The 11,274-nt window shown below is 39.5% G+C and overlaps 1 protein-coding gene across 2 annotated transcripts in view; it reads right to left on the minus strand.

Moving 5' to 3' along the window:
* Nucleotides 1–2,916: 2,916 nt before the first annotated feature.
* The window catches only part of Ptpdc1 (protein tyrosine phosphatase domain containing 1), an 84,578-nt gene continuing 76,220 nt past the window's right edge, over nucleotides 2,917–11,274 (minus strand). For both annotated transcript variants that reach the window (XM_013026363.1, XM_013026361.1), the window contains one exon: nucleotides 2,917–4,963. In XM_013026363.1, the coding sequence (XP_012881817.1) occupies nucleotides 4,844–4,963 (120 nt within the window). In that variant the 3' untranslated portion in view covers nucleotides 2,917–4,843. The remainder of the gene's footprint in view (nucleotides 4,964–11,274) is intronic.

Genomic DNA, 11,274 nt, shown 5'->3' on the forward strand with positions numbered 1-11,274 from the left:
ATGATAAGAAACTTACTAAATCAAAATCCAAAAGTACTGGGACAAATTGCAATCTAATTCTAGGTAAATAAGAATCCATCCTATTTTTTTTTTTTTGCCAATGTTGGGGCTTGAACTCAGGGCATAGGCATTGTTTCTGCACTTTTGTATTCAAGGCTAGTGGTCTACCACTTGGAACCACAGCTCCATTTCCAGCTTTTTGGTGGTTAAATGGGAATAAGAGTCTTTCTTGCCCCAGCTGCCTTTGACCCTGACCCCCAGATCTCAGCCTCCTGAGTAGCTAGGATTATAGGCATGAGCCACCAGTGCCCAACCCCATTCTAAAAAAAATTCTAAAAAGTTTAAGGGTAAAATATCTTTTCATTTTAATCAAAAAGCTAATAACCTCCTGTCACTATGTAAATTATAGTAAAGCGCTGGGGCTTAAACTCAAGGAATTATGCTCTTCTTCACTTTTTTTTTTTTACTCAAGGCTAGCACCACAGAGAATACTGTTCTTGATTTATCTGCACTGAAAATATATTAATGCTTGTTTGGAACAACCACAAAGGTTTTATAAATAAAACTTTTAAAAAGCAACCTTTTAAATTATTTGAAAGAAGATTAAGATGTCTAGTAATTGGGGTATGCACTTTGTATGCCCCTGGATGTTTTTAGTTATATTTTTATTATATTTAAGTGGTTGTACAAAGAGGTTACCATTCAACAAGTCAATTTACCTAATACATCTTGACCATACATCCTTTTGTCATTCTCCCTGATTCCTACTAACCCAACCTCTCCCCTCCATTTTCCTAGTTTTATAGGTTATTCATTGAATATTAACCCTGGATTTTTTTTCAGACATTTAGAGAAGACACTGGAATACCACTTGAGTCTATCATTCTCTAAGAGAAAATTGAAAAGTCAGGAGCTGGTGGATTATGCCTGTAATCCCAGCTACTCAGGAGTTTGAGATCTGAGGATCATGGCTCAAGGACAGCCCAAGAAGAAACATCTGAGAGACTCTTACCTACAATTAACCACCAAAAAACAGGGAGTAAAGATGTGGCTCAAATAGTAGAACACCAGCCTTGAGTAAAAAACTAAGGGACAGCATCCAGGTCCTGAGTTCAAGCCCCAGTACTGGTGTGTGCATGCACATGTGCATGTCCACATGCACGCATGCAAGCACGTGCATACACACACACATGCACACACTCACAGAGAAACTTTATCTCTGTTGAGTTATAATATGTGGTTACTTTCATGGAATGTAGAATGACACAGCATATATTCTTTCTCAAGTTAAAACTGGGAAGCTGGAAGATATGACTCAGTAAATCAGCACAGAAGTTGAGTTATGCAAATAAATGAAACAAACTCTACATTGCCAAAACAATTCTTTCCAATAGGTATTAGCAAGTTCTCTGAGGTAGGAAAACCCAACAAGGCAAGAAATCGTGCACTTCCTTAAGTATGCCATGCTAGAGACCATAACAGATAGAACAGAGCCAGCTCAGCCTGTTTCAGACAATAGGAGATCTGTGCTGTTTCTATTCTTCACTGCATTATGAAATCTAGTGCTACAAGAAATGTTGAGGTGGGACTCGGAAGGTGGCTCAGTGGTACAGAGCTTGCCTTGCATGCTTGAGGCCCTGGTTCGATTCCTCAGCACCACATAAGCAAAAAGAAAAAAGCCGGAAGTGGCACTGTGGCTCAAGCGGTAGAGCGCTCAGCCTTGAGCTGAGGGACAGCGCCCAAGCCCAGAGTTCAAGCCCTACGACCGAGCCCCACTCCCAAAAAAAGAAATGTTGAGGTCCTTGAAGGTGTTCTAGACTGGGAAAGTCCACCTGCTTACGAGTCTGTAGGTGGACAAGCAGAAGAGGTCAAAAGCTATGTACATATGACCATATAAGATGATGCTAAGTGAAATGAACCACAAGATAGGGACACAAGATTTTATCTTTCTTGCTGTTCTTTTTAATGTAGTTATAATGTACTATGTAATTTTTTTTGTTTCTTTGTATGTTCTTGCCCCATGGTATAACCCCTGTTGTCACTGTATTTGATTCCGGTGTCCTGCATCTGGTATATACATTTTTCTAATTTGGGGAGGGGAAGGGAAATAACAAAATGCTAAAATAAGGTTACAGGATGACCATTGTAACAACGAAATGTACAAGACACTATGTTGAAACGAACTTTACAACTTTGGGGGGAAGGGAGGAGTTGGGGAGGTGGGGAGGAAAGGGATGGTAGGGGAAAAAACCAAGGAGGGGGTAACAATGCTTGATAGGAAATGGAGACTCATTACCTTGCTCATGTAACTGTAACCCTTCTGTACAGTATCTTCACAATAAAAAATATATATTAAAAAAAGAGCCTGTAGGTGGCAGCATAAGTGGAATGGAGGTACAGTGGGGGAGTCTATCTGATTTGGCATCTTTTATCATACAAATATGAACAATTCCATCTTCCTCACAGGTCAAGAGGACTAAGTAAGGTAATACACGTTCTTAACATGTGTGTGCTTTAAATCTTCTGACTTAAGTCAACATTAGCAACCTAAAAAGTTCTCTCAATCCTCATGGCTACAAAGAATCCCTCACTCAACTACAGGAAGGTAGGAATCTTGTCCATGTGGAGATCTTTCTCAACCATTCTTCTTAAAATTCACCTTACATCCTTGGTCACTGTTAACCAGTGGGAGATATTCAGACTACCTTGAGCTTGGCTAGCTGATTATTTAGCTTCCATCTGTCCATCAGGATAATTTAAAGGCAAATATTGTCTCTGTCAGTAGGATGTACACAGACACCCAAGAACATTAAGGCAAAGACATACTATTCTTAAACTGTTTTTTGAATAGTAAAAAAAAGGAAGAAAGAAAGAGAGAAAAAAAAGAAGTACTAGACTCAGGTTATAGATTGTTCTTTTAATTTTTATTCCAATAAATACAATGCTTGCATACAGCCTGGTCACATTTTTTCAGGCTGCTGTACTTGCATTTTTAGATGTATGGTGCCATGATCACAACGTGACTTTTATAATTTGAAACAAATGTTTAAGATACAGGCATATAGCTGGCTTTTTTGGCAGAAAGGAAAGGAAAGAAAAGGAAAGGCAAGGCAAGGAAAGAAGCCAATCAAAAGCTCCATAGTATCACTTATCCCCAAGGCCAACAAAGGTAAAGACAAACATTTTATTTTTTGGTAACAATCCTACATTTTATAATTTATCTTGGAATAAAATGCAATTGTTTCTCCTTTCCCAAGCAGGCACTTGAATGAGATATTCTGGGAATGGGAAGTGGTTCCACTAACATCCACTGTGTGTGATTTTCCAAGAAAATTCAAAGTGTGGAAGAAAACTGAATTTACTTTTAGAGTCAGTGAGGCTAATCAGAACTAAAATACTTTTTGATATGATATTGCTCAAATTCATGTAGACATTGGAGAAATTTCACTTATTCTAAATTGGTCTTATTTCCCCTGAAATTTTTCTCTTGAAAATCAAGTAGTTGCTTCCTTAGTTTGAATTGGTCTAGTAATAACACCTTTATTGAGAAAACTACTATCTTCTCTATGGCTTAGCCTCTGATACGTGCACATATTAATTTAAGTAAGAGTTATGGCTTTATTTGCTGATTGATAGGTTGACCCACAATGAAGAAGTTTAGGTGGTCACCTGTTTGCATCTGAAGCCAGGTAGGATGAATGTAACATGGGGTCAAATTCAATTTTAAAATGTAATCTTTACAGCCAAAGAGCAGTGTAAGACAGAAGCCTGAGGCAAGTGGGTGTATGAAATGGCTGATTTGCAGATGTGGGGCCTAAGCCAAGCTGCTTGTGCCAAGACCCCATCAGCACACACTAGGGTCCTGCTCTGACTTGCTCTAGCTCTGAGCTGCCTCTACAGAGTAGCTATGAGGCCTGGAGATAGCAGGGCCAATACGGGGCCCTCCCCCAGCCACTGTCCTTTCTGTGGAGTCCCTGGGAGGACAAAGGCTAGTCCTGCTCCTTAGCAACGTCAAATACTGCCAGCTTCTGATCCTACTTTCTCTGTCAAGAGGTGGGTTGGCTTGGCAGCAACTCAAGGGAGTGGGAATAAGGCCTAGTATGTTGAGAATGGCTCTTGCCTCCTAAGACAGCCAAGGCTGAAGAGTTTGTCTGGAAGCCTGACAAAGAACAAGTCCACTTTCAATAAGGAAAAAAAAATCCCAATCACTCCTCAGTCAATCCATTAAAGTAAAACTAAATCATTCAGAACAACAATAACATTTTGAAACCCTCTGTCACTTTTATAAAAAGAAAAGAAAAAATATTTCAAACAGGGTTTAAAAAGTCCTTTAAAATGTATTAATAGCCATCTTAGTAATAAATATAAAACTGTGTAAGACACTTGGTGACTTTCTTCAGTCATATGTCCAGGGGATGGATAAGCAGTGAGGTTTTACTATTAAAATTATCTATTTGGTAAACACTCGAGGAAGAGTTCTGTCAAGAAAATAATTGTTTTGGAAAGAAGAGCTACTTTTTCCCAAAAGTCAAAAAAAAAAAAAGAAGGATGTAAACATCACATACTTAAAAAATGTTAATCCAACAATATTAATTCAGTCCAATAAATAAAAGGAAGTGGCACCAATTTCATGACAATTTTTCAAGACTAAGACATAGCACAGGGATATTTTAAAATAAATAATTGCTCCAAAAAGGAATGGTCATCCTCAGCATAAGCTAACAGCACTGGAAATAAAAGCCAGGAAAAAAGCAGCTCCACAAGTGTTAGCTTATTCACCTATGAACACAAAGGATATAGAAGTTGTAGGTCTGAAATATCCACCTCATGGAGAATGTCAGCTTCACAAGAGGCCAGGCTTAGGGCTGTCTTTTGCCATTTTTCTTTTTTCTTCCAACGTGTGCTTAAAAATTTTCTTCAGGGTGTTGTATACTACTGGTCCGTTGTCAGAATCAAAATTAACCTGATGGCAAAGAAAATTACTCTTCAGGACAGTGTGACAAGAATTTGAATCTCTCTTTGAGCAGAAGTTAAAGAGTTCCCATTTACTCGAGGTTGCTACAGATGCACAGCCATCTTGACTGTCAGCATTCTGCAGTGTGAGTGGTCCATATGTTACCATCATGATCCTCTACTGATAAGAATTATCACCCACACTCCATACTTTACATAGGGCTTTCTCTGAGTTTTTTTTTTTTTAGGTCCGGTCATGGGGCCTGAACTCTGGGCCTGGGCGCTGTCCCTCAGCTCTTTAGCTCAAGGCTAGCGCTCTACCATTTGAGCCACAGCACCACTTCCGGCTTTTTTCTTTTTGCTTATGTGGTGCTGAGGAATCGAACCCAAGGCCTCAGGCATGCAAGCGCTCTACCACTGAGCCACCTTCCCAGCCCAAGAAATGCAATTGATTTTTATATATTGATGTTATATCTCTCTTTTGCTAAACTCATTCTTAGCTCTGTAGGTTTTGTAAATCTATAAAAAACAACAACAACAACTATTTTCTCCCATTTCTGCCCCTCCTTTCCCTTCCCCTCTCTTCTCTTCCCTTCCATCTTCTTTTCGGACACAGTCCTGCTGTGTAACCCAGGCTGGTCTGAATTCCCAGTCTCTCCTGTCTCTATCTCCTGAGTGCTGGAATTGCAGGCATACACCATCACACCCAGCTCCATCAGATTTTCTACACAGATATCATGTCTGAGAATAAAAATGTTTTTACTTGCTACTTTCCATGGCTTTCATCTAATTTTCTTGCCAAAAAGGCACTAGGTAGAGTCCCGCCACAAAATGGAATAGGGTGGTGAATGTACACACTGGATATTTGTCCCTGACCCCACAGGACAGCATTTGGTCTTTCACTACTCTGTATGATGGTCATCTTGTACATTCTCATTACTTGGCTGAAGTTGTTCCTTTTTGTTGTTGTTGTTGTTTTGTTCTGTTTGTGCTGGTCCTCTGGCTTGAACCCAGGGCCTAGGTGCTATCCCTGAGCTAATTTGCTTATGGCTAGAACTTTACCACTTGAGCCACAGATCCACTTCTAGCTTTCTGATGAGTCTCACAGACTTTCCTGCCTGGGCTAGATTCAAACTGCAATCTTCAGATCTCAGTCTCCTGAGTAGCTGGGGTGACAGGTGTGAACCACCAGTGCCTGGCTAAGAATGTTTCTCTGACCCTTTTGCTGCAGTCTGGGAACTCTCTTAAGGCAGTAAACTGTGGCAGTTGCACACCTTACAATGACTTTTGTGTCCTGTCTCTAACTCTCAAGATCAGCTTTTTATTGTCTGAGCACCAAAGTCTTAAATACTGTTGTTGTTGTGTGTCTGGATATTTTAGGAGGCAGGTAAATTTGGCCCCAGTTACTCCATTTGAGATCATATAGTTTGTGCAAATTAATAAAACGTTATATTGCTTTTTGAGTTTTGTATCATAGTAAGTTTCAAATACAAACAGAACATGGAACAATAAATCACAACATATCCATCACTCACGTTCACAATGGTTAATGTATGACCAATCTTCAGTCTTGTTTTGACAATAACCTTCAATTCATCCTCCCTCCCTCTCCTTCTCTCTCTCCTTTCTTTCTTTTTCTTTCCTTCTTTTCTGTTGGGCTTGAACTCAAGGCCTACTGCTGTCCCTGAGCTCTTTTGCTCAAGGCTAGGGCTCTACCACTTAGAGCCACAGCACCACTTTCAGTTTCCTAGTGGTTCATTGGAGATAAGAATCTTACTGACTTTCCTACCAGGGCTGGCTTTGAACTGACATCCTCAGATCTCAGCCTCCTGAATAGCTAGGATTACAGGCACAAGCCTGTAATAAAGAAAGCCAGTGCCCAGCTTTCTTTCCTTTCTTTTTTGTGTGCCGGTACTGGGGTCTGAATTCTGGACTGGGCACTGTCCCTGAGCTTTCTTTTGCTCAAGGCTAGCACTCTATTACTTGAGCCACAGTTTTACTTCTAGGTTTTTTGCTGCTTAACTGGAAACAAAGATGCATGGATTATTCTGTCCAGGCTGACTTTGGATCACTATCCTCAAATCTCAGCCTCTTGAGTAGCTAGGATTACAGGTATGAGCCACCTGTGCCTAGCAGCTTTTGAATCTTACAGGGACATTTTTTTCCTCTATTAGATCACGTTTTTGAAGTTATAATTAAGCATCATTTGTAAATAGATATCTCAGTCTATAGCTCTAAATTACATGACCCTTAGAAATAAAAATAACAATACTTCCTGAGTGCCCTCATATATCTAGCTAGTATTGCCATCACCATTAAAAACAGGATGTGAACCAGGTCCACTTATTGTTGGTAGATAGCCTCTCCTTTCATCTAGGGATTCTGCTCTTATTTTTCTCTCATAATGTATTTATTGAGGAAAGCAGGACTTTCATCCCATAGTTTCCCAGAGAGTGGATTTTCTGGTGCATGCTCACATTGTCTTCAACAGGTGTCTCTAATTAGCCATGTAGTTAGATGTGATGCTGGCTGTCATTTTGGGCATAATGTTGTATTGCCCATCTTTTATAGTGTTCCAATAATATCCTGTGCACACTTGTACCATAACATAATCACATCCCTTGTATTGGTCAGCACAGAAAGCCAGAACAAAATTCCACAGGCTGCATAACTTAAACAACAGAAACGTTGGACAGAACTGTATTTTCCCACAGTTGTAGAGGCTCTTAGAAGTCCAAGATCAAAGTCCAGCAAGGTTGTGTCTTGCTGCAACAAACCTATCAGCTCAGCAACTCCATGAGCTCATCTCGCCTCTATCACTCTGTCTCCAAACATTTCACAGGAACTTGGGATGTTCAGTAAACTGCAGATTACTTTGGGTAATACTGATATCCTAATGTGAGACTCTTCAGATGAGTCTTCTGAAATGGTGCTGCTCTTTTTCACATCTTTCTTTTATCCAATCCATTTGTTTCAAATTCTAACATATACTAAATTTTAACTTTGATAATTTTCCTAATATTTAAAATTCACTTTGAACTGTTATAGTTGTTGTGAGCATATATTTCAGCATATTTTCATTATTTATAGAGATGTTATTTTGCATGTTAATCCATTCAGACTTCTTAAATGATTTTATATGAGATTAAACAATGACTATTTGACTACTAGTAAAACTGCTTTCCTAACTTTATGGCTCTAGGGGTTTTTTTTTTTGGTTGTTTTTGTCTGTGCTGGGGCTTGAACACAAGACTTTATGCTCTCATTTGATTTTATTGCTCCTGAATAGTGCTCTACCACTTGATCACCATATTTGCAGACATGTGTCCATGGCATAACTATAATAGTTAAATTATGTAAGCAACTCAAGCATCCATCAAGGGATGAAAGATTAAGCAAACTGTGGTGTAGACACAAAATGGTATGTTACACAGTCTTAAAGGATGAAACCCTGCAGCAGTGGTACTTACTAGACCCATTGTTGAAAAGGAACTATACAACTTGTGGGTGGGGATGGGAGGAAAAAACTAGGAGAAAGTAAGGGAAGGGGTGACATTGTCCAAAAAGAAATGTACTCTTTTTTTTGTTTGCTTGTTTTTGTTTGTCAGTCATGGGGCTTGAACTCTTGGCCTGGGTGCTGTCCCTCAGCTCTTCAGCTCAAGGCTAGAGCTCTACCTCTTGAGCCACGGAGCCACGGAGATAAGAGTCTCATGGACTTTCCTGCACTAGCTGGCTTTGAATGGTGACCCTCAGATCTCAGCCTCCTAACTAGGATTATAAGCATGAGCCACCAGTTCCCAGCTTAGAAATGTACTCTTTACCTACTTATGTAACTATAACCCCTCTGTACATCACCATTACAATAACAATAAAAAAGAGGGGGAAAAGGGATGAAACCTGAGGACATCTCATTTAAAACAAATCCATTTTTATGAGCTGTCTAGCATAGTCAAAATCATAATGACAGAAAGTAGAAGGGTGGCTACCAGGTTGAGATGGGATAGGAATAGGTAATTATTTAGTGTGCACAGATTTGGTTTTACTGGGAGAATAATGCAGCTGGATGTTGGTGATGGCGGCACATTATAAATGCATTTCATACCAATGAAATATGTTCTTAGGGTTTAGATGACAAGTTTTGTTATTTGCAGTCTTTAACAAACTTTGAATGAAGAAAAAGACATATTCATCCACACACCAGTCCTTGAGAGAAGAAATGACCCAACAAAGTAATAAGATAACACATACTCATTGAATCTGGCAAAAATACAGATGGCAGACAATTCTGAATTTTAGCAGAGGTACACAGCAGGGGGAAGTCTAATTTACTGTTGATGGAAACAAGTATAATTATTCTTGGAAATAATTTGTCATTGCATAAGCAATTGAACATGTTCAAACTCAAAAGCTTATAAACACTTTAAACAATACATACATAAAACAACTCATGAATTTTGCTTTCAGTAACACAGACTAGAAAAACACTTGGATGTGTGCATCCAGAGATATGTGCAATTGACTTGTGTCAATCACAAGTAAAAGGGATAATAAACTGCACAATATCCACATGTGGGATGCTATATAGTAGTGAACACAAATGAACTATAGCATCACATGTCATTATGGATAAATGTAATAGTTGAAGAACAATAAAAAAGCAAGTAATTGAATACGTAGAATATTAACTTATTCCTGTGGAGTTTAAGAACGGGCAAAGACAAGCAAGATGTTGTTTAAGGTAAGCAACACAGAGAAATACAAGCTTCAGAAGAAGCTCCTCCTATGAAAGTTTGCTAAAGCCACCTAAACAAGTACTAGAGCCGCAAGAGATTAAACAGTAGTTTATTATTTTGCAGGTCTGGAAGCTAGAAGTCCAAGATCAAGGTGTCAGCGGGAATGGTTTTCTCTGAGGCTTCTCTCCTTGGCATATAGATGGCATCTTTTTCCCCTGTCCTCATGTGGCTGTCTCTCTGTGCAAGTTCTAATCTAATCTTAGAGACAGATTGGAAGAAGGAGCAAATCAATGACTTTATTTCACCATAAGTATCTCTTGGAAGGCCCAATGTTTAAACTCAAAGGCACTAGAGGTTAGAGCTTCAGGCTGGGTACTGATGGCTCATGCCTTAATCCTAGGTATGAGGTCAAGATCTGAGGATTATGGTTCAAAGGCAGCACAGGCAGGAAAATCCATGAGATGCTTATCTCCAATTAATCACTAGAAAACTAGAGGCGGCATTGTGGGTTAAAGTGGTAGAACACTAGCTTTGAGTAAAAAGAGTTCAGGGACAGTGCCAGGCCCTAAGTTCAAGCCCTACAACCAACCAAAAAAAATTATAGATTCAATATACAAATTTGGTAAAGGATGTTTTCAGCCCAAAATATCTCTCCACATCCTTGGCTGTTGGCTAGTCAAGTAGGTAGAATTACTTCTAACAAAAAATGAATTAGAAGCTGAGCTCTGGAGGTTCATGCCTGTAATGCAAACTACTCAGAGGCTGAGATCTAAGGATCATAGTTGGAAGCCAGCCTGAGCAGAAAAGTTGATGACATGCTCATCTCCAATTAACCACCAAAATGTCAGAAGTAGAGGTGTGGCTTAAGTGGCAGAGCACCAACCTTGAGTGAAAAAGCTAAGGGGCAGAAATCAGGCCTTGAGTTTAAGCCCTAGTACTAGCATACACATGCAAACACAAAATGTTCTTCAATGGATCAACCTAGTCAAAGCCTGGGTAGCTTTTTTTTTCTTACTTTTTTTTTTTTTATCAGTTGTAGGCTTGAACTCTGGGCCTGGGTGCTGTCCCACTTGAGCCACAGCACCACTTCTGGTTTTCTGATGGTTAACTGGAGATAAGAGTCTCATGGAGTTTCCTGCCTTGGCTGGCTTTGAATCACAATTCTCAGATCTCAGCCTTCTGAGTAACCAGGATTACAGGCATGAGCCACTGGTGCCCGGCTTCATTTTAAAATTTTATTGTGGGTAGCTTGTTTTCTTTTTGGCCAATCCTGGGGCTTGAACTCAGGGCCTGAGCACTGTACCTGGGCTTCTTTTTGCTCAAGGCTTGCACTCTATCACTTGAGCTACAGCGCCACTTCCAGCATTTTCTGTTTATGTGGTACTGAGGGATTGAAGCCAGGGCTTCGTGCATGCTAGGTAAGAACTCTACCATTAAGCCACATTCCTGGCACATAGGGTAGCTTGTTTTCATTTTTAAGAAAACAAAGAAAATGATAAGAAACTTACTAAATCAAAATCCAAAAGTACTGGGACAAATTGCAATCTAATTCTAGGTAAATAAGAATCCATCCTATTTTTTTTTTTTT

The sequence above is a fragment of the Dipodomys ordii genome, unplaced genomic scaffold (assembly GCF_000151885.1).
Source record: "Dipodomys ordii isolate 6190 unplaced genomic scaffold, Dord_2.0 Scaffold93, whole genome shotgun sequence".
Taxonomy (NCBI): Eukaryota; Metazoa; Chordata; class Mammalia; order Rodentia; family Heteromyidae; genus Dipodomys; species Dipodomys ordii.